The sequence below is a fragment of the Aythya fuligula genome, chromosome 2 (assembly GCF_009819795.1).
Source record: "Aythya fuligula isolate bAytFul2 chromosome 2, bAytFul2.pri, whole genome shotgun sequence".
NCBI lineage: Eukaryota > Metazoa > Chordata > Aves > Anseriformes > Anatidae > Aythya > Aythya fuligula.
In genome coordinates, this window is record NC_045560.1 from 20,305,873 (window position 1) to 20,331,983 (window position 26,111).

The 26,111-nt window shown below is 36.4% G+C and overlaps 1 protein-coding gene across 2 annotated transcripts in view; it reads right to left on the reverse strand.

Moving 5' to 3' along the window:
* Positions 1 to 26,111, reverse strand: part of PLXDC2 (plexin domain containing 2) — a 264,388-nt gene that overhangs the window by 27,767 nt on the left and 210,510 nt on the right. For both annotated transcript variants that reach the window (XM_032181687.1, XM_032181688.1), the window contains exons 8-10: positions 15,134 to 15,229; positions 14,110 to 14,191; positions 311 to 371 (exon numbers count right to left, since the gene is read on the reverse strand). In XM_032181687.1, the coding sequence (XP_032037578.1) occupies positions 311 to 371; positions 14,110 to 14,191; positions 15,134 to 15,229 (239 nt within the window). The remainder of the gene's footprint in view (positions 1 to 310; positions 372 to 14,109; positions 14,192 to 15,133; positions 15,230 to 26,111) is intronic.

The following is a 26,111-nucleotide window of genomic DNA, read 5'->3' on the forward strand; positions in this document are numbered from 1 at the left end:
ACATTACAATTTCTTCCCCTTTTCTGGCAAGAAAAAGAGAAGACCTAAGAGAAAAACAGTGAAAAGGCTTTGTTATGAGGCAGGGCTTCTGGTACTTTTTTTCTTTTTTTTTTTTTTTTTTAAATGTATTCTCAGCGAAAGAATGTTTACCTTGTTTACCTAAGTTTATTTTTCTTTATTACAACTTACATTATTTCTACCAAATGACAAGGATAAATATAGGATGTATTTGGCCTTGAAACCCTTCTTCATAATCATAAAAAAAGCATCATAAGAAAGATCTCTGATGGACTGAGGACTACTCACATACCTCTTCAGGGCAACCACTGTCTACCCAGTCTTGCCGGTGACGGTCAAATCCACTGGAGCATCTTTAAATGATGAAATAGATAGACGTTGGCCAGATAGAAATAGGAGGAAAACAAGAACATTAGAGGACAGTAGAAGGAAAGGAGAGAATGACAGAGAAAATTAAAAAATTATGTTATTTATTTTAAAATCCATATGATTTACACGGTATAACTTTTATTCAAGAGGCTGTTGCAATATGAGTCAACCATTTCATCCATTTTGAGCAAACGAGTTAATAATTCAACTGAGTTATTAACTCTCATTATCAATGAGAGTTAATTAATGAGAATTAACTCTCAGTATCAATGAATGAGTTATTATTAACCCAATATTATAGGTTATTTGTAGTTTTTAAATTGGAATGCTTCCTTTCCACTGGATAATTACACTTAAGACTGCACTGAGCCATACTATTTTTATGTTTGATGTCAACCATATGGATGTAAATTGGATGAATTGTTTTTGTCCGGTTTTCTTAGCCAGGAAAATGCAAATCTACAAAAGATGTAATGAACCAGTCACTGTTTTTATCAGGCAAGGTGATCTGAGACATTGAGATATACATATTACTATGCAATCAATGTTCATGGGTTTAGATAACAGATCCTCTGAACAGTGCTCATGACAATTTGAGAATACTAGAGCTGCTTCTATGTCCTAAGTAGCTGTAGACAATTTAAGTTGCATGCATATTTCTTATCAAATTAGGTGATATCAATAACCTGTTTGCAATATCCTTTTCTCGTTTGCAGTATGTGACAAAGAAATTTTAAAGTAACTTGTAACACAAATATAATGATTCCCTTGTGTTTATACGATAACTTAGAGTTTCCTAGACATAAAATAGTGTTAAAAATTGAAAGCATTATCAAAATTACAAGTAAATAACTAGACCATCATGGCCTGCTTTTAAAGCGGTTCTCCCCAGTTAGGGTTTTTAAATTTTCTTCACATATCCAAATGATATCTTTTGGCATCCATGGCCATAACATATCTGATTGTACAGCAAATAACTTTCTCGCTGCCTTTTGACAAGAATAAGCAATCAAGTAAGGCAATTAGTACGGTTTCCTTACCTTAGGTAATTTTTGGTTCTCAATGTAATGAAAGATGTCAAGACATGTCAAATGCTACCCTACTTCAACTAAATATGGGAAACAGGGTCCACTTTGGAAGAATGGTGCAACAGAAACATTTTTATAGTAATAAATGGAATGTAAACAACCTTAACAAGTCACTTGGGTTTACAAACACTTTTCAGATTAATCTATTTGAAACAAAAACATATTAAACCCTGGACACTATTCATCATTTGCTATAGAAGCAATGGTGAGTCCAAAGAGTATTGTCAGAAAGCAGCTTTTTCAGGAAACATATGTGCTGGGCTCCAGGTAAATCTGTTTGTGAACTTCCTTTGAGGCATATGTCAACCACAGCCAATACCATCATTGCTGTGTCATTGAGTTAGAATTCTGGGAACTGTAATTTCAGTGCACAACCAGCTCTACTGACTGCATTTTTAAGAACTTCATTTAGTAGCATAGTGATAATTCCCTGTTGCCATTAAAATGTTGGAGCAGATTTGATTAGCTATGCCATTTATGCCATCTGTCAACATGGCCTTTTTATAACAACTTAATTTTCAAGCGATGACCCAAATCTGCTCCTGGCAAAGCAATAACAAAGATGTTCTAGGAAATGAGAATAGGGACATTCATTAAATATAAGGAATTCCAGGATTTGTGTGGAATTTGGGAATACTGATTCAGAGAGCAAAGGAAAAATTAAAGTTTTCGCATGTCTAACAGTGATGATTAATGCAGCTGAGTCTGGGTAACAAAAACGATGTCGGAATCCTTTCTATTGACTGTACATAGCTAGAAAGGTGATGGTGATGTCATCAGTCCTACCAGATGCCATTTACCTTTATTTGGCAGAGCATATTTAAATGTCAAGAAGTGTCCATTTAGTGCATAACCCAAACTTCTGTGCTTTTTCTCTTTGAAGAGGATTAATAATAAATCAGGTACCCTTTATACAGAAGGGTTTATCTCAGCAAAGTTTAACTTATAGAAGCTGAAAACATAATGGAAAATTATTGGCAAGGAAAGGACAAAGTCTGTATGGAAAAATCATTTCACCAGGTTGAGCTGGTAAGACAGAATCATGGGTGTTAAAATGCACAACATGTGCCCTCATGCCCTTTTAAGCCTACTGTTCCCTGTTCCTCTTTTTTTTTTTTTTTCCCTAGGAACAGAAGGGCATCCCAGAAATTTGACATGATTTCTTAAATACCATATAATCCTTCAAGTCAGTTAAAATACTTATTGATGCCTCTAAATAAAATGTTTATGTGGAAAATTAAGTAGAAAATTGAACAGAAAGAACTCTTTTCTGCCTTAAACCATTAAGTTTCCTTCATGGTCATATCATGTAAGGAAGAGTTGATGATACTAGCTACATTGTTTGAGTTGCTTATAAGAAGAATTAGTATATTTTAAAGTGGAATTTCTTCACAGGCTGAGGGAGATAGGAAGCAAAATAAAACACTGGAAGCCTTGGTCTTAGTGTCAGTCTGAGTGAAAAATAAAACCATTAGTGTTTTTTGAGAAAGAAATATATCAAGAATTATGTTTGTGCTCAATCTAGCTTTGCCTCCCATTCCCCCACAAAAAAATGCTCCATCTTGATTCCTCCATCTTTTGAATATCACTTTCTTGTCACACTGTGATACCTGGGAAAAGATTGTCCTTTCCTCCCTTTATTATTTTCCACTGTCTCAACAGAAATTCAGAACTTTATCACAGCTCAATGTCCTTATGAAATTCAAGTGTCACTGTGAGTGTCTGTGGTATAAATTTATATGGTATTTGTATGGTATTTACAATTATCAGCTAGCTCAATACTTCTGACCATCTATCTAAATTCAAGCATAAATGTGTTGTCTGTATTTATCCTATACTTGAACATATTGCTTAATTAAACTTTATTTCTGAAAAGGATGACTTTTTGAATAGTTAGAAGAGGATTTGCTCCTACTCTGTTGTAAGGTCTTCTCTTGAACAGCTAAGATGACATGCTTAATATAAGGGTTTTAAATACTACTACAAACAGACTGTACTATATTAAGGCTTATGACAAAATTAAATAAAATTGCTAAAGCAGAATTAATGTGTAATGCAGAATATCCGTGTCTGTAGCACCATGATTGTCTTAAGGTTGCATACCTCAAAATTTACAACATGCAGGTGATTGATGAAGATAATCAGATATTAGCGGCACACATCCATGCAGGCAACCTAGAACATGATGATTGTTCCACAACTTTATATATATAGAGAAAATTTCTCCGAGGAAATAGTTACATATTCTGCAATGTCGTGTAAACAGGGAAGTGAAAAGATGTTTGAACATTTTTTTTTTTTTACTTTATAAAAAAATGTCTTTTATAGTTCATCAAGAGATTGAACACGGGTGAGAGTCAATATTTGTAACTCAGACACAACATTTGAATAGGCAGTAAAAATAAGGACTCCCACTGGAAATTCTTGCTGCTGGAAGAGCCTAAGAATGAAAGTGGGTTAAATGAGGTAAGTTTTATTTTCAATTCAAATAGAAAGAAAAGAAAAAATCCTAGTTAAAGTGGGAGTTGTCAGAGTTCTGATTAAAGAAGAATAAGAGAATGTTTTCTATAATCTTACTGTCACTTAAAACAACAAAGGAAACATGCTGAAAAGCAGATAAAGATTAAAATGGAAGCTTTTGCTAAAGGCTCTGCTTTGAAAAACTACAAGGTAAAAGAGACTGTAAGAAGAGCCTAGAGTCAAATTTTCGAGATTATGATATCAGATTTTCCAACAGAATCAGCAGAAAAATAATAACAATCAAATCTCTGGGAAGGAGATACTAGTATCTGATATTAGATTACATTCTCTGCTGCCTTTGAGGTTGTGCATTTATGTATGACCAAAGAGGTAATTGCAACAAAAGTTAGTAGAGAATGATGATGTGTTGGCATTGCTCATCAAAATTCTCTCTTTAATTTTAGGGTGGATGCTCCCATGAAGATCTTATGTTCCCCCTCCCTCAACATTAATTGTTAGATTTCATTCTGGTTAAATAAATAAAAAGGAGTGGCAAACTGTGTTTTGCAAACTATAAAGTTTTATATGGACATCATCCATAAGTGTTTTTTTTCTTCCTTTTAAAACAAAAATATGAATGTCACCTTTGGGGAAATATTTCCTTTTCCACTTTAGAGTTGAGTATATGGAGCATAGGAGAGTTAAATGATTCAGTTGAGATAACACAGAATTCCATAAGAGAAACAAGAGTTAAGCCCAAATTTTCTGAAAACCAGACAAGCATATATTAAGCCACAGCTGCTTGTTGAAAAATTGAACAGTTTTCCTTAGCTGTTCTTAAACTTAGATTATCCAAATTTCATGAAGAGACATGCAGATTTCAAGTTTGCCTAAATTAAAATTTCTGACAATATTACATAGGGATACATGTATAGGAATATGTAAAATTTAAAGTATTATGCTTACAAAAAGAGACTTAATTTATGGCCCTTCATTAAAGAGAGATACCTAGGAGACTATTAGAAAAATATGACTTCAGTGATGCTCAAGTTATATTTAGGAGTACAGCCATGAGATTAGTGCCTCTGGAAAGAAGTTAAAGCTGTTGTGATCATTTTGGCTCCTTCTACACTAGCAAAGTAAACATGCTTAGAAATGCTCCTTGGCACTGAAGACTACTGGCACAGGATGGCCCAAGCCCTAACAAGAAAACTCTCTCAACCTTGAAAAGAAGGAGACTGCATATAAACTGCCAACTAACTGGGAATAATCACTGGAATATTCCAACTCCTACAGTGTTCCTAGGCACTGTTCTGGACAGTGCTCCTGGGGATGGATTAAAATCACGTCAAGGAACATCATAACTATTTAATTGCTCAAACACTGAATTTCTAATGCTCAGGAAGCTTCACATCCCAGACTCTTTTTAATTTGCTAGAAAATCTACATCAAAAAATATTTGGTATGGGAAGATGTAGTTACATCTGTACAAGTGACTGTATCTGTATGACCACAGAACTGACCATTAAACAAATCTAACTGGGACTGCCATTCGGCAATATATTTCAGTGAAAATAAAAAGTAAAGAAAAAGAAAAAAAATGTGCAAAAACTTTCCATTAAAATACATAATTTATTTAAATGTTTGTTTTATTTAATTCCCTTGTAATGAGAGCATTTTCTAATAATAAGTGAAAGCCACAAAATTGGCAGAAGACATTAGATTTCTCTATAGATAGTAATACAGTAGGTAGGATGTTTATATGAAGGAAAGCAAAATGAAGGCTTCCACAACAGTACATTCACCTATGTTTTATAAAGTACCCTAGAGTTAGGCAACTTTATTGAGATTTCAAAGATTTACAGCTGATAAGGAAATTGCATTCCTAGATATGAATGGTTCATTAAAGACAAAGTGGTTTTTTTTTTTTCTTATTATTCCAATACAATAAGTGAGGAATAAAAGGGTACTAGTGTATAAAAGAATAGTAAAAGAAGTTTATACAGAAAAGAGCTGTGCTATCTACCTATCTATTTGGTGTTTTTCCACTATTTTATCTTGCATGTCTTCGAAATTAAACATGGAAATTAAATACAAATTTGTGATCCTCCTTCCAAGCAAATCAGGAAAAGTAAATACTTTCAAAGGTGTAAATAACAGCTGGATGTCTGCTTCCCCTTGTCTAAATGGGATTTAAGTACTTAACTGTCCTCTTTATCTTTGATAACTCCTTTCTGTGTCTATTATGAGACACCTTAAGAATGTGAGATATTTGACAGACCTACAAGAGACAGATTTGGCTGGGGGATGATTCAACTCTACAGAGTTCTACAGTGTATCTAGTGCACTGGCTGTTGTTGCTGTAATATGTCACAGGCCTACAAGGGCTACTGCACCTTTGCTGCAGTTCTGGGTTCCAAGACTGAACATTTTATTTGTATTAATCATAGGAATAGTACCACACAATCAAGAAGATCAAGAAGAATTACAGAAATTCCACAATAATTCCATGGAATCTAGCTACTAACAATTCCCACAATCTTGTCCAACTTGTAAAAAGGCATTTATTTGATATTTATCTGTGTACGGATGTATGAATTTCAGTGAAAAGCTAGTTCACTATGATACAGGCTAACTTTCCATAAAAATACGTTAAGAACTCATGATCCTCTATGTTCCATAATGGAAGTTAGATTTCAGTCTCACTGAAGTTTATACTGTGTTAAAAATAGTATTGCTATCCCACTTGAGAAGATCTAAGATCTTGTGAGGCTTCCTTCTCTGTGTTTCAAACAATACCATCACTAATCTCACTCTGCTTTAAGAAAATACTTTGTTCATTAAGCACTTCTCTGGCAGTTTCTTTTCTTGCTTTGCTCCCATCAGGCTTCCCATGCATATAAAATTCTCATTTATTGAATGCTAATTTCCTAACAGATTTTTGCAGATCATGTGTTCAAATTAGCTTGTCAAATTAAGAAAGAGCAGCTTGAAAATGATTTGAAGAAGTTGGGTGTGGAGGAATTTTCTGCTAAATAAAGTATAGATTTAGTTATCTTACCATTCTTATCAGTAATGTATCAGTGCTGACAAATCTACACATTCATTCTTGATATATTTGTTGCACTTGACAAAAATGACCTATTGCTGTCTCAACACAACTTTTACAACAGAAGAAAAAATATGGCATTTTAAACAGAGCAGACTGATGAAAGGCCAGAATTTCTACAGAGAATTTCTGTCTGATCCATAATCAGGAAAGAAACAGTATTCAAGTTAGAAAAATAGTACTGACATTACTTCTCATTATCATGGGCTAGATTTGATCTAATTCAACAAACCTCTTGTTAAGACACAAGTGTTAGGACTGACATATTTTCATATAAAACCACTCCAGCATAGAGAAATGTTGTTGGTGGAATACACATTCTAGAGACAGATAGTCTGGGCACATTTCTTTTACTTTGCCTGAAGCAGCAGTATAATCAGCAAATTCATGAAGTTATATACACTGATAGAGTGGAATACATTTTGCAGAACACACTATATTTTAAATCTCTAGCCCTTCTAAAGCATTTAAAATGAGATTTTCCCTGTCATTTGTATATGAATCTATTACACTGATTGGATTATATATGCTCCCTCTGGTGGTTTACTTAATCCATACAAAACTTTTTTTCTTCTGTAATTCAACGGCTAATACTGTGGACAATTTTGTAATAACAGCATGGTACTGTCAGTTAAATGGTGATGGAATAAAACCAGCTTGAATAACAATCAGCAAGTCTTCTCCCCGTCTTTTAATTTGGAATTGGAATATGCAACCCTGAAGCAAACAAACAAGGAAAATTAAACCCTCAAATATTTAAAAACAGAAACTATTTAAAAGTGAGCATTTCAATGAAAATTGAGCTCTCCAAATGGTAGCACAAGAAAATAGAAACAGGAGTAGAAAGATTTTTCACACTGATGAAGTAAAACTTCCTTCCCTACACAGTACAAAGTGTTTTGACACCTTGCACTACAAAGTCCAGGGATGATGGTCTTCATCCATCAAACCAACAGTAATTTCAGTTTTATGCTTTCACTGTAATTTCATTGCATAAGAACTTCAAGAACTTTTGAAGACTGTGTTTATAACATCTAAGTTAAAAACTTCTAGATTTCATTTTTGTTTATTTGTTATTAAAGAGCTTCATAGTTTTAGTAAAATAACCTAAGGGGCTTATACCAAAGCACATCATAACAAAAGATATGTATTAAATGTTCACTGCATGATTAAGATAATACATCTGTTTTCTCATCTGATGAGTATTTTTAGTTCTGATGTTGTCCGCTGCCTTTCCCTGTTCCATAATGGAATATACAACCTTGGTTACAATGCCAGCTATCAAATAAAGATGAGAAGAAGGTAGATATTTAACAGCAAGCTATGTGTACAGTCAGTGCTTCTTATTTATATATAATGACTTTTTTTCTAAATCAGGTGTTTCATGTAGTCAGATTGTATAATATTAATTTTTATGCTATTGTAATTCTATATGGATAGTATTTTACTAGCCCAATAAATACTTTAGTTTACATAAGATTATAAATTATATTACAATACTTGATTCAAGATTTTTTTTTCCTTTTCCTGATATTAAAGATTTCCAGGGATAAAGTCAGATTTAAAAGTTAACTGAATATGTTTCCAATGTATTTCTCAAAGAAGAATAAATAAACAAGACATTTCAATCTTTCCTAGAAGTTCAGAAAAAAAGGCAACAATTTTTAAAATTTCTATTACTTAAGGCCACTGTGGGAAACTGTCACTTCATATTTCAACTGTTAAATGTTTTCTTAAGAATGGCAAGTGCCTAAAGATTTTCCCTTCCATGCTTTTCAGGTAATCAGTACAGAATACAAAATAACCTACCTCTTTATTTTCTGCTGAGATGGGAGCAGTGATTGACATAAAAAAATTTAGAAATATTGAGACTTAAATCTCACTATTGTTGCTATTTCCTGACATTTGTGATTTTTCACTTTGCTCAGAACACATTTCATAAAGAAAAGCAGTAACATTTTGGTTTACAGACCCACTGCTGTTTTTAGCATTCAGCATTAAAGGGAAATGTATCAGAAATGGGATTCTCTCATCTTTTTAATTCAAGATTGTCTTAAAATTTCAGGAATCCTTGGAAATTGTGCATATGCTCAGAGTCGTGGGAACAGATCTAACATTAATGAATGCATTCAGTTTCTGCATGGTGGGCACTTATAGGTAAAAGGGTAAAAGTAATCCAAGTTTCAGCCACATGAGACAGATGCTAAGTTCTTCTGATGTTTTATAGACATAGTTTCAGAGCTTTCTGCTATATTTGGATCTATCTTATCTTCCATATTTATATTTAGTTTCTTTTATGTATGGAACAGTTCTCCCTCTCCTACATGGTTCAAAAAAAGAAAAAAAATCTTCTAGGAGAATTCTCCATCTGCTGAAGTCATATGAAAATGAAGTACCTTCTCTTCAGTTATAATGGAACTATATGACATACTTTATGTTAGATTTCAGAGTGGATAGTTTGATGATCCGTTATGAAAAGTAAAACCATTATTCAAGCTTGTAGTGAGCAACAGGAATAGAGGTTTTTGCTCTGAAATACCTTTAAGGATAACCTATACCCATAAAGACTGAAGAGCAGGCACTGAAGTTGGACTCAAGTCACAGGTAGGAAACAATCTACTGTGTTGCAGAATAAAATTATTTTCATTCCAATACAGATTGCCCACATGGGGGAGTGCAGTTATTCTGCAATGACTCTCGTGTCAATTTTCCTTGTTCAGATATTGTTTTTTTGAACATTTTCTATTTTTCCAACTACTGTACTTGATTGTGTGAATTATTCAATATGTGTTTTAAATTTTGTGCAAAGAAAAAAAGATACAAGATGCTGTTCTCAGTAGCACAGTTGCTCTGGATAAATGGGATCATAACTTGTTGAGAAAAAAGGGTTGTAGAATAAGTAGAGTTGTTTCCCATCGGATACATGCTTCCATGTTATCACATGGAAGACGATCTTCTCTGGTAGTTCTCTTTTTAGAGTACCAAAGTGCTACTGCAGCTCTGCAGGAGGAGCATCACTGTCTGTTACAGTCACGTGAGCCTCATTACTCTGTCAGTCTCCTCAATGTCAAGCAGGCCCTCTCCTGCTGCAGAAAGTGGACCAAATTGATCAATTAGTAGGGTACTGCCACACTGGAACCTTCCAGTACCATGTTCAACACTTTCTTCAGGCTTTTGCACCCAAGGCTAGATGCCATTCCCTCTGGGCTTTGCCTATGAGAAAAGAGGCCTTTGGTTTCTCACTTCCCAGACCAATGTGTCCAGCCAGCGACATCATTCCCTACTCTGCAGCCCAGAAGCACTACTTGGGCATTACTCCTAAACATCCACTTCTGCTTATTCAAAAACCCCTCCTAGTACTCACTGTAAAGTGTAAATATTAATATTCTTTCTTCACTAGGCACTTCTGAAATGTCTAAGTTGATACTTCATGTAGTGCTTTGCCCTTGTTTTTCCAAGTAGATTTTATTCAGCTGCAGAAGAACAATGTTTATCACAACAGAAAATAAAAGTCTAGGGAAATTTAGTCTAGGCTGGTAACTGAGGAGCAGTGATACAGAAAAAGCAGAACCACTGTGATGAAGGAACTCAGAGCTTTCTATAGGACAAGGAAGGCAACAGGGCCTGAGACAGGCATTGTTACCACAGCCATATTGGTGTAGAAAATAAGAGTTTTAAAAATAAGGTGTAATATCTAGTGTAAAAATAAGGTGTTCAGGGGATCATCCTTAAAGGTTTTCAAGATCCAGCTAATTCAAGTATTGAGCAAACTGGTCTGAGCTCACAGCTGACCCAGATTTGAGCAGGTTGTTGGACTGGATGACCTCTAGCAGATTCTTCCAATATTTATGAATTATTTTACGATTCTAAACACATTCCTGCATTTGCTCAAGCCAAGCCTACTTTCACTCATCCTTATAGAAATAAATTGGACAATATGACTGTTTTTAAACTACTACAATTTCTGTGCAGATGCATAATCTTAGTTTGCTTTTCTGGATCTATACTTAAAAAAAAAAAAAAAAAAAAATAAAAAAAAAATTAATACCAGTTCCTGCTTTTGCTGCTGGTCAAATGATGTCTGAACACAGCCTGCATGAAATTACAGTCTCAATACAGTTAGTAATGGTATAATTAACAGCAATAAAGCTGTTCAGTCTATCTGCTGCATATCATCAAAGGTACAACAGTGCTGCAGTGTGGAGCTGACTGTTTTTGGGAAACAGAGCAAGGCTCCTTCACAGTAGGTTCATCTTTGATTGCTGTGTGATCTTCACAGGGAAAAAAGAGCAAGACTTTTTTTCATGTGGACTTTAATTGAATAGAAATAGATGTGTTGAGACTGTATGTTTTTCAGGAGCAAATTGCATTTTGCCAATTATGAGTGGGTAGTCACAAATTCATCTGACCATATGGAAGGAAAAAGTGCAACTACATGCTTCGTGTTGCGTCCTACTAATGGTGAAGTATAAAACCCTTTCTGTTCTCCACAGTGAATTTGTGCCTCAGTGAACAAAACAGTAATTCCAGAACTTGGGAAAATCAGTTCTTCAGAAACTACAGAAGAAAACAAAGGATCTCAGGGTTCGACAGATCTTCATAAGAGGTCTGAACCTTATTATCTCTTCATATTTACTTGCTATAAATAAATTTATCTAAACAGAAATGAGAACACTGGCTACAAAGTAACAGACTCTTCTAACAGATAGTGCTACAACATTTATTAATTGAAGGAGAACCAAGCAACACATGAAAACAAGAAACTGATAAAGTAAACAAGATCTATTCATACTTGCTTGGGAAGGTTCTCTACAACTATCCTTATTCTTGAAGACGTTTGATATGTTTTGCACCTTCAGCTTCGATTCCATACAAAAGAGCTTTTTGCAAAACACTGAGAACAAGAGTGACTTATCAAATTACTTATTGTGAGAGCTGAAGCTTAAGAAAACATAATAAAAGTGACCCCAAGGTCTTAATATATGGTTCATCATCTATTTTTCAGTTCTTCAACATGGTATCAAATCATTACAGTATTTTAGAATGCTAATAGCCTTTTTCTCCTTTCATTACACATACACTTTATACATAAGATTTCTGAACCTAGTCACTGGGGTTGAAAAACACAATGATACATAGCCATTATGATACTGCATTTTGTGTCAGAGAACCAGTGTAAAATAAATTCATACTATGAAGATTCATTTCATGAAGATCAATGAAAGTCAGTAACAGAAGAACTTTTTTTGTAAAGGCTACAGCTGTGGAATTGCCATTTTACTGTCTTTGCTCCAGCTTCTGCACAGTCTAAATCATTTGTACTACTGACTTGACTGTCCTTGTGAATCATAGAGTCATTTAGGATGGAAAAGAGCTCTAAGATCATCATGTCTAACCATTAACCTAGGACTACCAAGTCTACCACTAACCTATATCACTAAACACCACATTACATATCTTTTAAATACCTCACGGGATGGTGATTCGACTATTTCCCTGGGAAGCCTGTTCCAATGCAGCACAACCCTTTCAGTAAAGAAATTTCTCCTAATACCCAAACTAAATCTCTCCTGGTGCAACTTGAGGCCATTTCCTCTTGTCCCATTGCTTGCTACTTGGGAGAAGAGATCAAACCCCACCTTACTACAACCTCCTTTAAGGTAATTGCAGAGAATGATATGGTCTCCCCTGAGCCTTCTTTTCTCTAGGCCAAATAACCCCATCTGCGTCACCTGCTCCTCATAAGACTTGTTCTCTAGACCCTTCACCAGCTTCATTGCCCTTCTCTTGGCATGCTCAAGTACCTCGATGTCCTTGTAGTGTGGGGCCCAAAGCTGAACACAGGTGTAATCAAGGTGTGACCTCACCAGAGCTGAGTACAGAGGAACAATCACTTTCCTAGTCCTGCTGGCCACACTACTACTGATAGTAGCCAGGATGTTGTTGGCTTTTTTGCCCACCTGAGCACTCTGCTGGCTCATATTCAGCCAGCAGGGTGCTCAGGTGGTCATATTGGTCATATTATTGACCAATACTTCCAGGTCCTTTTCTGCTGTGCAACTTTCCATCCACTTTACAGCCCCAGCCTGTAGCACTGCATAAGGTTATTGTGCCTCAAGTGAAGGACAAGGTTAGCCTTGTTAATCCTCATACAGTTGGCCTCAGCCCATTGTTCTGCCTACCCAGATCCTTCTGCAGAACCCTCCCACCCTTGGGAGGATCAACACTTGCACCTAACTTGGTGTCATTTATAAACTGAGGGTTCACTTGATCCCCTCATTCAGATCATTGATATAGATGTTGAAGAGAACTGCCTCCACTACTGAGCCCTGGGGGACACCTCTAGTGTCCCAGTAGACCAGCTTCCAACTGGATTTAACTCCATTCACCACAATTTGCGTCTTTTTACCCAGTGAAGCATATGCCTGACCAAGCCATGAGCAGCCAGTTTCTCCAGGAGAATGCTGTGGGAAACAGTGCCAAAAGCTTTACTGAAGTCTGGGTAGACAAAATCCACAGTCTTTCCCTCAACAAGTGGGTCACCTTGTCATAAAATGTGGCAGTGAGAGGCTGAAGACACCCAATGTGACCACTAAGTATGATAAGTTAAAAGAGAAAAGAATCTGAGTCCCTGGATGTGTCAGTCTTCCTACTGTGAAGAGAACAAGCATGTTTTTATAGTTACATTGCCACCCCATACCTCTTATGGTTACATTATTTTTGAAAAAGCAATAGATAAAGCAGGTAGAAAACATGAATTTTATTCTGATTTCTACTTCATGTGGAGTCCTTCAAAAGAATTTTAAAGTGGGGTTAAGGAAATAGGAACAAGGGCTTAACTCCTAAGACAACTGCTTTGACCTTTGTTGCTTAATTTCTTTGCTGAAATGAAACGGGACAACGTGATCACTAGCCACACTTCAACTGAGGTGTATATTCATGTAAATGCATGTATATAAAACATAACATCCCCCTGTACTGAGTAACCTATTGGAAATATTTTTGGATATCCTTTGATCACATCTATATACCCATATCAAAGATAAATAAATAAATACTCTTTACCTTTGGAGTTTACTGCACCAACTGCAGTTGAAGCCAATCTGGGCAGTAACACAAGGACCACAGCTGTTGAACTGGAGACAAGCTAGGAAGCAGATATATAAACAGAAATTACTACATTAATCTCACAAAAGGTATAAGAAAAGGATACATCTTCAGATAGTATATATTTAGGGAATGAGTAGGTTGTAAGATGATCAAAATAACACACTAAACCCAACCTATTACAATGCAATGCACAACCATATGCACAGAGGTACATTCTATTTGTAGGATTTCATTTGTATTCCATTTGTAAATATAATCTCATTTCCACAACAGCTCTTTCAACTTCACTGCCTTTTTGTTTGTTTGTTTGTTTGTTTTGTTATATCTTTCTGCATAGTATTTCCTTAAATCTTTGTTCTCTGGCTCCAGAGTTCCTGGGTGTTTTTAACGTTCAGACCTACACAAATACTAAGACTGGCAGGAAAGTGTGCAAGGACTGTAACCGGATTAGAAAACAGGAAAAAAGCTGTTTCCATTTTATTTTATATTTTTTATTTTTTCACAATACTATAACTGGTGGTTTGAACCCAGATATTTCTAAACAATGTAGTTTTACCTTGGACAAAAAAAATAATAATAAATGAATTGCAAAATGCATTTGGGGATGTTTCTTTGAGAAGGGATGCACAGTACACAGAAGTATTTGTGTTTGCTTTGCAAGCATGAAAAAATGTTATTTTTTTATTGAGGAAACAAATATAAGCATTCTTCTGAAAAAAATGATTTGACACAGATTTCATTCATAACCTACAGGGAGCTATATGCCTATAAACTATAAACTATAACTTGTGATACATGAGGATGCATTAGATAATGCATCATCCAGATGGGAATAAATTTGAGAGTGGGTAAATGAATCTGTCCACAACTCCAAGTTCACAGATAAAACAAAATACTTTAAATTGTGTGTGTGTTGTAAATGAGGTTGCCCCCAGATATGGCTTCTGCCCATGTGCTGCCTATGTTTTGTTTTACTTACTTGGAAGAGGTATCATTTCAACAGCTGACAGGTTGGTGATCTTTGACATCTGCAGTTCCACCCTATGGTATTCATAAATTGTTCTTCTACGGACATCTACCAGGAAAAAGAAAAAATCATACTTTATTATTTTGTAGTCTGTAGATTGTGAAAAATAGTGGATGCAATGATTGCTCACTGTGCCTTAAGTGTACATGGCACCAATTTTCCTCAAGGATAAATTTTTAACTTTACATATTTTGGAGGAACATGCTAAAGCTATAGTTTTTTGATCGTTTGTTTGTTTTTTTGTTTGTTTCCACTTGAGAAATTGTCAGTGCTGACTAAATAGGTACCCATTCCTGGTAATCGATCACAAAATTGCTGAGTGAGCTCTCAAGCATCTTATTTGTTCATTTAGGTAGAAATTCTGAGCATACTGTCAGGCATTTTAGGGTATATTTCAGATGCTTACTTTTCTATGACATTTTTCAGCTTACATACTTAAGAGAAATGTTTTATATGTTCACTTTGTCAGTTGTTGTCAAGATGTGCAAACAAAACTAAGTTCATTGCTTAATCAAATTTGTTAGCTACAAGCTAGTTCATATCTAAATGCACCAATTTTTTTTTTTTCATATTATAAAATTATAGTAAAGAAGACAAGTCTTCCTAAACAGGCATTGTAATGCATAATCTTTACACAAGCTAACTGCACCTAAGTTTCTGAAAGCAGAAATTCAATACAGTCAATGCACTGTTCTTATGGGCTTTGAATACATAGAAAACTGTAGGACCTAAGAACAGGGTAAGTGTGAAAAAGACACATAAACACTGGTTTCCAGATCACTATCCTATCATTTATTTTCAGTATTCCAGATTTTAAGTGTCTGGCTGCAATGTAGAGTGGCAAATTAGCACATTTGTAAATTAAAATTGCATACCATTACTGCCTATCTAACAAAATAATAATGTTTTCCTGATGTCTTGGGTTCAAAATCATGTGCCAACTATGTTCTTTTTGAAGGTCTGCTAAACTTCATCTGAACAATGCTAAATATAATCAGTGACCTCTGTGGAACAATGCCAGAGAGGAATAAGTTTACGTACAAAGGATTAACAGGTTACTCAGTTCAGTCTGGTCTGAGGCTATATGCAACAGAAGAAAAGGAATTAAAGACTGCCACAGACTCAATCTTTGATAGGTTTTTGCACTGCTAGGTTTGTATGTTTAAGAAACACCTTGCTACTTGGTATAAAGGCTATGTTTCTGCAGCTTGAAGTAATTCCCCAGCTGGTATGCAACTACATAGCACCAAAATGTAAGTATTTTCACAGTCTCCTGGTAGGATGTTGCAGGCATTTTTCAGATGGAAAATGGAACCTCAACTAAAATCAGCAAAATAACAAATAATAATTCTTAAGGGAAGAGAAAAAATGATGTAATGTCCCAAGCCTAAGGTGCCTCTTGGCATAAGGGTACAAGGCTTTCTACGAAAAGACAAATGGCCAACCCGTAAAAGTGTGAGAATACCCCTCACTGCATACAAAAAACAAACAAACAAAAACCCCATGAAGCATCAAACTACTTGTATCAGTTTGACTGGAATAAGCAGGGGAAATCTCAGAGGATGGAGAAGCTGTGCTGAGGTTGGGTGAGGTAACGCTCCTGAGTTGGCCACGGTTACTGCTTGGGAAGCAGCTTCTTTGTCCTCCCTCACTGCATAAGCTCCCAGACACAGGTGGGTAGGATCTGGCTTGACAATCATATTTCTACTTAGCTCCAAAGCACTTCCTCCTGTCATTTATTTGAGGCTGACTCAGATTTGAGGCTTAACCCTTTCTGATAGAGGATTTCTTTCTTGGTTTGAAGTGTACCTATAACTGAGCTAGAATGATCTACATAGTCATTCTGACTGGATAAAGGGCAGATATTGGGATGTGCCAAACATTTCCCCTAACAAATGCCTTGTACTTATCCTTCAAGCCCACTGGAGAGAAAGGATTTTCAAGACAAAGCTAATGTTGTACTAGGGTGGAGAAAATCTCTCACCAGCAGTGAGAGGTCTGTGTTCCCAGGATGGTAAGACCTACAAAAGCACCTACCAAATCAGTGATCAGAAAATGTGTTTTAAATGAACTCCTGCTAATGCTGAAGACTGTAATTTGTTTCCACAGAAATTTTTATTATTCTGTCTCCCACCTACCCTCCCCCCCAAAAAAAAAAGAAATAAAAAAATAAAATAAAATAAAATTGTGTGTGTCAGCACTTTAACTGAAGTCTATTTCATTAGTAGTGGTACTGACTGGTGTGCTATATAACCTTGCTTACTCTGAATCTTCCCTAGCAGATTCCCTGCATGGTTTGCAAGACATAAGAAGTTTCTGGCTTCCCAAAAAACTGAGGTCACAGACACTTTCATGTCATCCAGAGCATGACAATGCTAAAAACACTGTTGATAAAGAGAAGTATGTTAGCCCATGGAGTATGAATGTCCACTTTGCTTAAGTATTCCCTAGCTTTATTCTCTTCCACCAAGGGTACATCTTCCTTTCTCCTCCCTTGTGCCCTGGTTTCTGGGACTTTGGATTCCTGAAAGTCAGTCTTGCTGGTAAAGAGTGAGGTAAAAAAGGCATGCAGGACCTTTCATTTTATCAGTATATTTTGTGCTCTGATCAAAAATAACAGAAAGTTTTGGTAAAATTAATGGAGAGTTTGTTCATTGCTAAAATAAAATGTTAGGTCGCAACTAATGCTTTTTCATTTTTCTTCATGCACAATAAAAAGCTAGTTGAAATACAAGAGGGGAAAAAACACAAAGGAGAGAACTGTAGTGACCCGTAAGGAAAGGGAGGACTAGGGAGATGGTCATGAAATTAGAGATCTTGTGAGTCACAAAAAGGAAAACAAAGGACACCATAGGTGACCAAAAGAAGGACGAGGAAGAAATTCCATAGATGACTGAGAAAATATGAGAAATTAAAGAGAACAGGGAAAAAAAGGTGGTGGCAGTGGGACAGGGCCAAGGTTCCTGATGCAGTGAAGATGCTGAAGAAAAGGGAGAAGACTTGTTTACAGAATAAGTAAAGCTACTATCCCTTCACTATTCATGGTCTCGTCTAACTGGAAAATGTCCTTTAAATCTTCTTAATATCTTATAAAAGGGAAAAATAATCATTAAAGGAAAAATCATGTACAAGTGTTTTCAGGAAAAGAAATCGGGGTGGTCACAGAATCACAGAATCACAGAATTTCTAGATTGGAAGAGACCTCAAGATCATCGAGTCCAACCTCTGACCTAACACTAACAAGTCCTCCACTAAACCATATCGCTAAGTTCAACATCTAAACGTCTTTTAAAGACCTCCAGGGATGGTGACTCCACCACTTCCCTGGGCAGTCTGTTCCAATGCCTAACAACCCTCTCAGTAAAGAAGTTCTTCCTAATATCCAACCTAAAACACCCCTGGTGCAACTTTAGCCCATGCCCCCTCATCCTGTCACCAGGTATGTGGGAGAATAGACCAACCCCCACCTCACTACAGCCTCCTTTAAGGTACCTGTAGAGAGCGATAAGGTCGCCCCTGAGCCTCCTTTTCTCCAGGCTGAACAAGCCCAGCTCCTGCAGCCGCTCCTCATAAGACTTGTTCTCCAGGCCCCTCACCAGCTTCGTCGCCCTTCTCTGAACTCTGTCGAGCACCTCGATGTCCTTCTTGTAGTGAGGGGCCCAAAACTGAACACAGTACTCAAGGTGTGGCCTCACCAGAGCCGAGTACAGGGGGAGAAACACTTCCCTAGACCTGCTGGCCACACTGCTTCTTATACAAGCCAGGATGCTGTTGGCCTTCTTGGCCACCTGAGCACACTGCTGGCTCATATTCAGCTGACTATCCACCAATACTCCCAGGTCCTTCTCTGCCAGGCAGCTTTCCAACCACTCATCTCCCAGCCTGTAGCTCTGCTTGGGGTTATTGCACCCCAGGTGCAGGACCCGGCACTTGGCCTTGTTGAACTTCGTACAGTTGACCTCAGCCCATCGGTGCAGCCTATCCAGATCCTCCTGTAGAGCCTTCCTGCCCTTGAGCAGATCGACACATGCACCTAACTTGGTGTCATCTGCAATAATTTATCAGACAAATTAGGTCCTTACAATTTATCGGACAAATCAGAAGCAGAAGGCCAGAGCCTGTCTCACTTTCCTTGAATTATCTGGAAGAAGCAGAAACTTTTCTCTGAAACTGATGGATCTAATTTTCCATTTTGCTGCTGTATAAATCTCAGAATTTAGCACTCTTCTTGCTAACCTTGGTTTCAGGCAAAAATCCTCTTCCCTTCACACATTACCATTTATTCTAAAGCATTTCCAGACTATGACAAAAGGATATGCAGCTATATGCAGCTATATATTAATATAGTTATATGTGTGTGTGTGTGTATAAAGCATATTGCCAAATCTGCATCGGTATTGTATCGCAAAATTATATCACATACTGGCTTGAAAAGGAAAACTTGTGTATACAAGCAACAGTAGCAGATCAAGGTAAAAATGCAAAAAGAGAAAATAGGCAGAAAGACAGTTGTCAAAAATCTCCTAACTCGATACTCTAACTCTTAAAAGATACGGCAACAAAATTTAGGTAACTATATTCTTTCAGGGACTGATAAAAGGGGTGTTATTGTAGAGTCTTTTTATATCTAAGCATCTTAATAAAAACAAGCATGAAATTCTCAATGTTCTCAATTTCAGAATGTTCAGAAATTTCATTTTGCTTTTGATTCTTCAAGATGACTCTTTCCAGTCCTGATTAAAGTGCATTTTTGAAATGAAGTGGCTGATCAAAAACATATTTTTTCCCTTCTCAGAATGAATTAGGTTTGTCTGACTTTAGAATTTTGATTTCAGAATTATTTTTTAAAATGTTGTTAATGTTTTGGATGGCCCTGAAAAAATGTAATAAAACATTCTAAATCTTCCAAATTTACTTAAAAAAATCAACAATATGCTGAACTATTATACTGAGATTCTATATTGACTATTATACTGAAATTTAGAATGTTGAGCATACAAAGTGCACTAAAGATGGTCAGAAGAGCTTTTGAAAAGCAAGTCTTTGAAGACCTTTACAGGTACTCCAACAACTGTAAATGTAAATACAAGACTTGCTTTACTAGCAGTTCCTCCTGAACTGCTCATGTATTTGTGAACATGAAGCTATGAAAATTTAAAAAAATGTATGTTATCACATTGAAAAATTAAAAATATTTTTGGACTTTGTTTTTCTCCTGCCCAGGAAGAAACCACAGAAGAAACCAATGGAAAACAACAAATGAAATACATGTATATTTCATTCAGCAGAGAGAAATCACTACATAGCTCGCTATACCATCCTGTGTTTTAAACAACAGAATTAAATTTAATTTTATCATTAATAGAACAGCTTAAAGTATCTTTATGCTTAGCAAAATCTAGCATTGCATAACTACACATTTTAATGAGCAGTGGTGATGTAGGTTGCAAAATTATAATTGCAAATGTCTATTGTTTAAATTTCCAAAGATAACCCTTGTGACAGAAAGTGAATTAAAGAATTTTGCTCATAAGTCTTTCACGATATGAAGTCATGTTGATAATGACAGAATATCTGGAAAAAATTTGGACTACTGTGCAGTATAGACTTTGATAAAATAAGCTTAACCCTCCCTCCTCCACCTTTTTTTTTTTTTTTTTTTTTTTTTATTTTGCAGACAGGAAAGAATGGAAATATGAGAAACTCCATAATAGTTGAAGACCTTTTTGATGAAGGTCTGTGATGATTAGTGCTCTAACATTGAGCGACTTACTGTGTCTCAAAAGAAAGCACTCTAGCAGGAGACATTCAGCTGGATGAACAATGGAAAAAACACATGGATAATGTTTATTACCTCAGTTCACCAAGAAAGATGTTCTTCATTTTTGTGCAAAGAAAAACCTCTCACTTACACTATCCTGAAACTACAAATGTAATTTCCTTTGAAGTAAAAAGGATTTTTCTGTTATGTCTGTGACAGACTTCTGGACACTTACACTGGTTCAAATTCATTCCAAACCCTTTGGAAACATATTTACTGATGGCTATCCAAGATGATTTATCATCGTTTGTTCTCCACCCATTCTCCATTCTAAGGCATTTTGAAGTTTTAAAGTAAATTTAAGATACATTTCTGGAACAAAATACAGACTGTTCCACAATCTGCCAAAACAAAATTTGTTTCTTACAAATTTGAGTTTTTCATCTCATTTTATCCCAACAATATCTCAAACCACTACAATAAATACTGTTATTCTTTCCCGTAGTTGTTTACTGAAATTATTAACCCCTGTCCTCCCAATACTCTCAGATTTCTATTTCTGTGGCTTCTATTTATCAAGGAGGCAAGAGACATTCTCACTTTCCTTCTTCTCAACAATGACCACATGATATGCACCCTCATAATTTCACAAAGTTATGTAGTTCTGTCTGAGAATGAGTTTGAATCTTGTCTTTAATGCTCTTTTTAAGATTTATTTATTTATTTTTTAATATGGCTTTATCCATCTAAACTTTTGAAATGGCTTTTAATTTTCAAATCATTGTTATGCTCCTTTGGCTGACATATTTTTTTCTGCAGTTTTTAGAAATGTATTTTTGTATAAATTATTCTTACTCCTTTCACACCAAGATGTGTTTATGAAGCTCAGTCATATTGGTAAGTATTTCAGAAAAACTCATCCCTTTTTGTCCATTTTATTGTAATTAGAATTGTCTTCCTGAAACTTCCTAAGATCATTTATCTCACAAGTTGTGTAATTTATTGCCATCATGTGATTAACTAGTACACCTGGATTTTTTTCCTTTTATCCCATTTCAGATATAACAGTAATTTCCCCCTGTAGCAGGAATTGTGATAAAAAGCTCTCAGTCATTTTTCCTACCAACTTTTATTCTGTTTCTATTCCAAAATCAGCTTTTTTTTTTTTTTTTTTTTTTCCTTTCAAAATATTGATATTAGTGATCACATTCCAGATACCTCAGATACCTCACAACTGCTTGTTGCAAAACTTATTACATGCTTCAACTTGTTACCATTATTAAGAAAAATATTGAATCACTTCAGATCCAAGACATAGTGAAAGAAACTCTCCAAGTAAATTTCATCTCCCTGTCTTCCAAGCAACAAAAACACAGCCATGAAATTAGCGCCAATGGTATTCATTTTATACAATTTTACCTGATCTAATGTACATCTGTTCTGATGTATAACTCAGTCTAAGGTAGTCTAGGTTTTCATTGATTGTCAGTTGTGAGCAACAAGCAAACCCAAAGATCACAGTGATCTTAGACACGTGACTTAGGATAGGCTAAACTGACATTAGGAAGCAAGAGTAGTTCTCCATAGTGTCCTGAAAGGGAAGACTACTTACCTTGCAACTAGCTTCCACTTGTCTAAAAGTAAGTGGATTTAGTCTTATACTGCTAAGTCAGAGTAGCAGTTTCATTTTCTAGTAGGGATTCTAATAGAGTAGTAGCAATATATTCTAACAAGAAAATATTATACAGGTAATGAATTGAGAGGATGCTTTTGTTCAAATATGCTTGTGTTGCATTAGATGCATCTTTCCTTTTCAAATATAAGACACATACATGTACAAAAATAGCTCACAAAACTCAAACATGTAGAAATAGTTTTTTTGTTCGCCCCCCCCCCCCCCCATAACTACGAATAAACATAAAAGGGAAATTGAATTCCACTTGAGGGGAAAAGTCTTTGTTAAAGTGTTGAGCAAGAACTAATAGATATACTATCTTTTCCTTCCTTTGGGAGACGCAAACAGCAGTTTATAGTCTTCAATTGTCTTAAAGAGATAACTAAAAGTAAAATAGTTCTACCATATCAATTTTTCAGTAACAGATTACTGCTATTATTGATTCAACACCTCTGAAAATCAGGAATGGAGGAACATGCATATTTAAAGAGCATCTGACACTGGCTGCCTATGGGCCAACATTATTTGGTGTTCTGTCAGGGTACTATTATGGTGCCTGTACTTACTAATATAAACTTGTTTCATTGAAACCACAATTTGGCTTCAGGAAAATCTACTGAAAACCAATGGTTCTCTTGATTAATACTAGCTGTAATGCATTTTTGCTGTAATATAATGTATTTTTGTTGTAAACTAGCAAAATAATCACAGATTACCACCATTCACAGAAACAGTTGTTGAGCAACGGAATTATGTGGGAATAATGCTATTAAAACAATTCTGGTAGAGGCATGTTTAGACTCTTTACCCATGTTGTTTTTCTCATCTGGAACTTCTTAACGTAGCTTAATAAAAATATAAAAAAAAATGCAAGATGAAACACTACACAGATTTTCTGGTAATCAGAGTCACTTCACTTTGCAGATAGTGTCATGTGACAGAAATTGACAGAAATACTTGTTGAAGAAGTTGACAAATACTAAAACTGGAAGACAGGTAAATAACTACATATTCATCAAATGCAACATTATGTACTAGTAGTAAAACAAAGTGCATGTCAGAAATATTTTTACAGAAAGAAACATTCAAACTAGAATAAAGATTTGCATATATCACAAATTTTACAAAATATGTAAACCTAAGAAAAGTCTTTTTAGTGTTGTTTAACAATGGAGTTCTGATGACAGTCTGCTTGCTACTTACATGTCTTGCACTGAATTTCTGTGTGACTATTCTCACAAACTATTTCCACAAATCAAACCAATTTTTACCTGAATTCATCTGAGGAGCTTTTATAAGCTGAAAATTCACAGAAATGTTCAGATCGTTCACTTAATGAACATCACACAAATGTGTAAAAGCAGTTGCCTAGTATCACTGGTTCCCAAGTACTCAAAAGCAATCCATGCCGCCTTAGGCAGATCACATCTACCATACTTTTGAACCAAATTTCTTCTAAGATCTGATCTGTTCAGTGAAATCGGGACATGCCAGCCTTCTTCACACTACACTGAGTTCACAACATGCAACAGACGGTACTGAAACTTTCTATTTTCCTCATAGCAGGGTAATCTCATGTCATGAGACTTATGCCTCCCAATATCAAAGACAGTTTAAAACTGATGTAGAGGGAGTAGGATGAGTTGAGAGAGACATAGGTACTTGCAACTTCAGTATCAACCCCATCTGTAGGCTGTCTTAAAGATGATCTGCATCAACCTCATCTGTGCTATACCTCTATCAAGGTTCTCTTTAGGAGAACATGCCTGTACTCGGCCTGTGGAAGCTGGTTCAAATTCAGCTCTATCCATTTGCACCCTGTTAGGGAATCATCAAAAACTGTACCTAGCAAATTTGCTCAAATCACAGAATGGCCAAGGTTGTAAGGGACCTCTGAAGCTCATCTAGTCCAACCCCTCCTGCCAAGCAGGATCACCTAGAGCACATTGTGCAGGATGTCATCCAGGTGGGTTTTGAATATCTCCAGAGGAGACTCTACAACCTCTCTGGGCAACCCATTCCAGTACTCTGTCACCTTCACAGTAAAGAAGTGCCCTCTCATATTCAGGCAGAACTTCCTGTGCTTCAGTTTATGCCTGTTGCTTCTTGTCCTGTCACTGGGCACAACTGAAAAGAGATTGGCTCCCTCAACACCCTCCCCTCAGATATTTATATCAATTAATGATGTGAGATATGTTCATCTAATTTGTGTCAGTATGGAACAGTGCTAGGGCCGCATGGTATGATGAATGTGACCTTCTGTCTTACATACTGTTGTACAACCACAAGTCTAAGAAAAACAGAGTGGTTAATGTATATAATTCTTGTATCTTGCAAAGGAATGTTTTAGCAATTCGTGTCAATAGAGAGCTTGAAGGGAAATGTATTTGTAGGTTTTTCCTTGAAGTCTCTGATATCTGGGGGGTTTCAGAATAACTGCTAACTATTATGAGTATTGCATGGGACACTATGCAAGTCTCTGATATCTGGCCAGGAGATTAAGGAGACGGGGAAAGCTGAAGAACAACTAAAAGACAAAGCTTGCAGGGGATGTTGCACAAGTCTCTGACATACAGCGAAGTTGAACAAAGGAGGACAAGAAGGAGGAAGACTATGAGCCTTCAGCATGAGAGACCCCCAGAGGGACCACCGGAGACTGATATGCGTGCTCCAGTAGGAGGGTTTGGATTCCAGAAACTAATTATAATAACCCTGTTTTTTCTAGAAGTAGTAATGAATATGTATTAGCCTAGGAGCGTAAAAATCAGCTGCTTGATGTAACTGGTGTGCGCCTTCGTGGAGCAGAGACTCCCGGCGCACCCAGTGCTGTTTGCTTACCTCTATTCTTTTAATATATTGTAAACTTTGATTATAGTCCTATTTTGAAGACTGAGCCATTTATTACAATGAGGTCACCCCTCAGTCTTCTCTTTTCCAGGCTAAACAGGCCTAGTTCTCTCAGCCTGTCCGACAGGTGCTCCAGTCCTCTGTCATCTTAGTGACCATTCTCTGAACTCCCTCCAGTAGACACATGGTCAGCCTGCTGTCCATCAGGACTTCCAGGTCTCTCTCTGCAGAGCTGCTCTCCAGCAGGTCAGCCCCCACCCTGTAGTGGTGCTTGGGGTTATTCCTCCTTAGGTGTAGGACCCTGCACTTGCCCTTGCTGAGCTTCATGAGGTTCCTCTCAGCCCATCTCTCCAGCCTACCAAGGTCCCTCTGAATGGCAGCACAGCCCTCTGGGGTATCAGCCACTCCTCCAAGCTTTGTGTCATCAACAAACTTGCTGAGGGTGCACTCGGTTCCATTGTCCAGGTCGTTGATTAATAATTTGAACAACACTGAACCCAGCACTGACTCTTGGGGGACAGCACTAGCTAGGTACAGGCCTCCAAATGTGTTAATGGAAACAGCACACCTGGAAAGTAAACTTACTCTCTGATGGCTACAAAATCTCAAATGGTTCTGGACACAGTACATTAAAACAAAGCATTAAG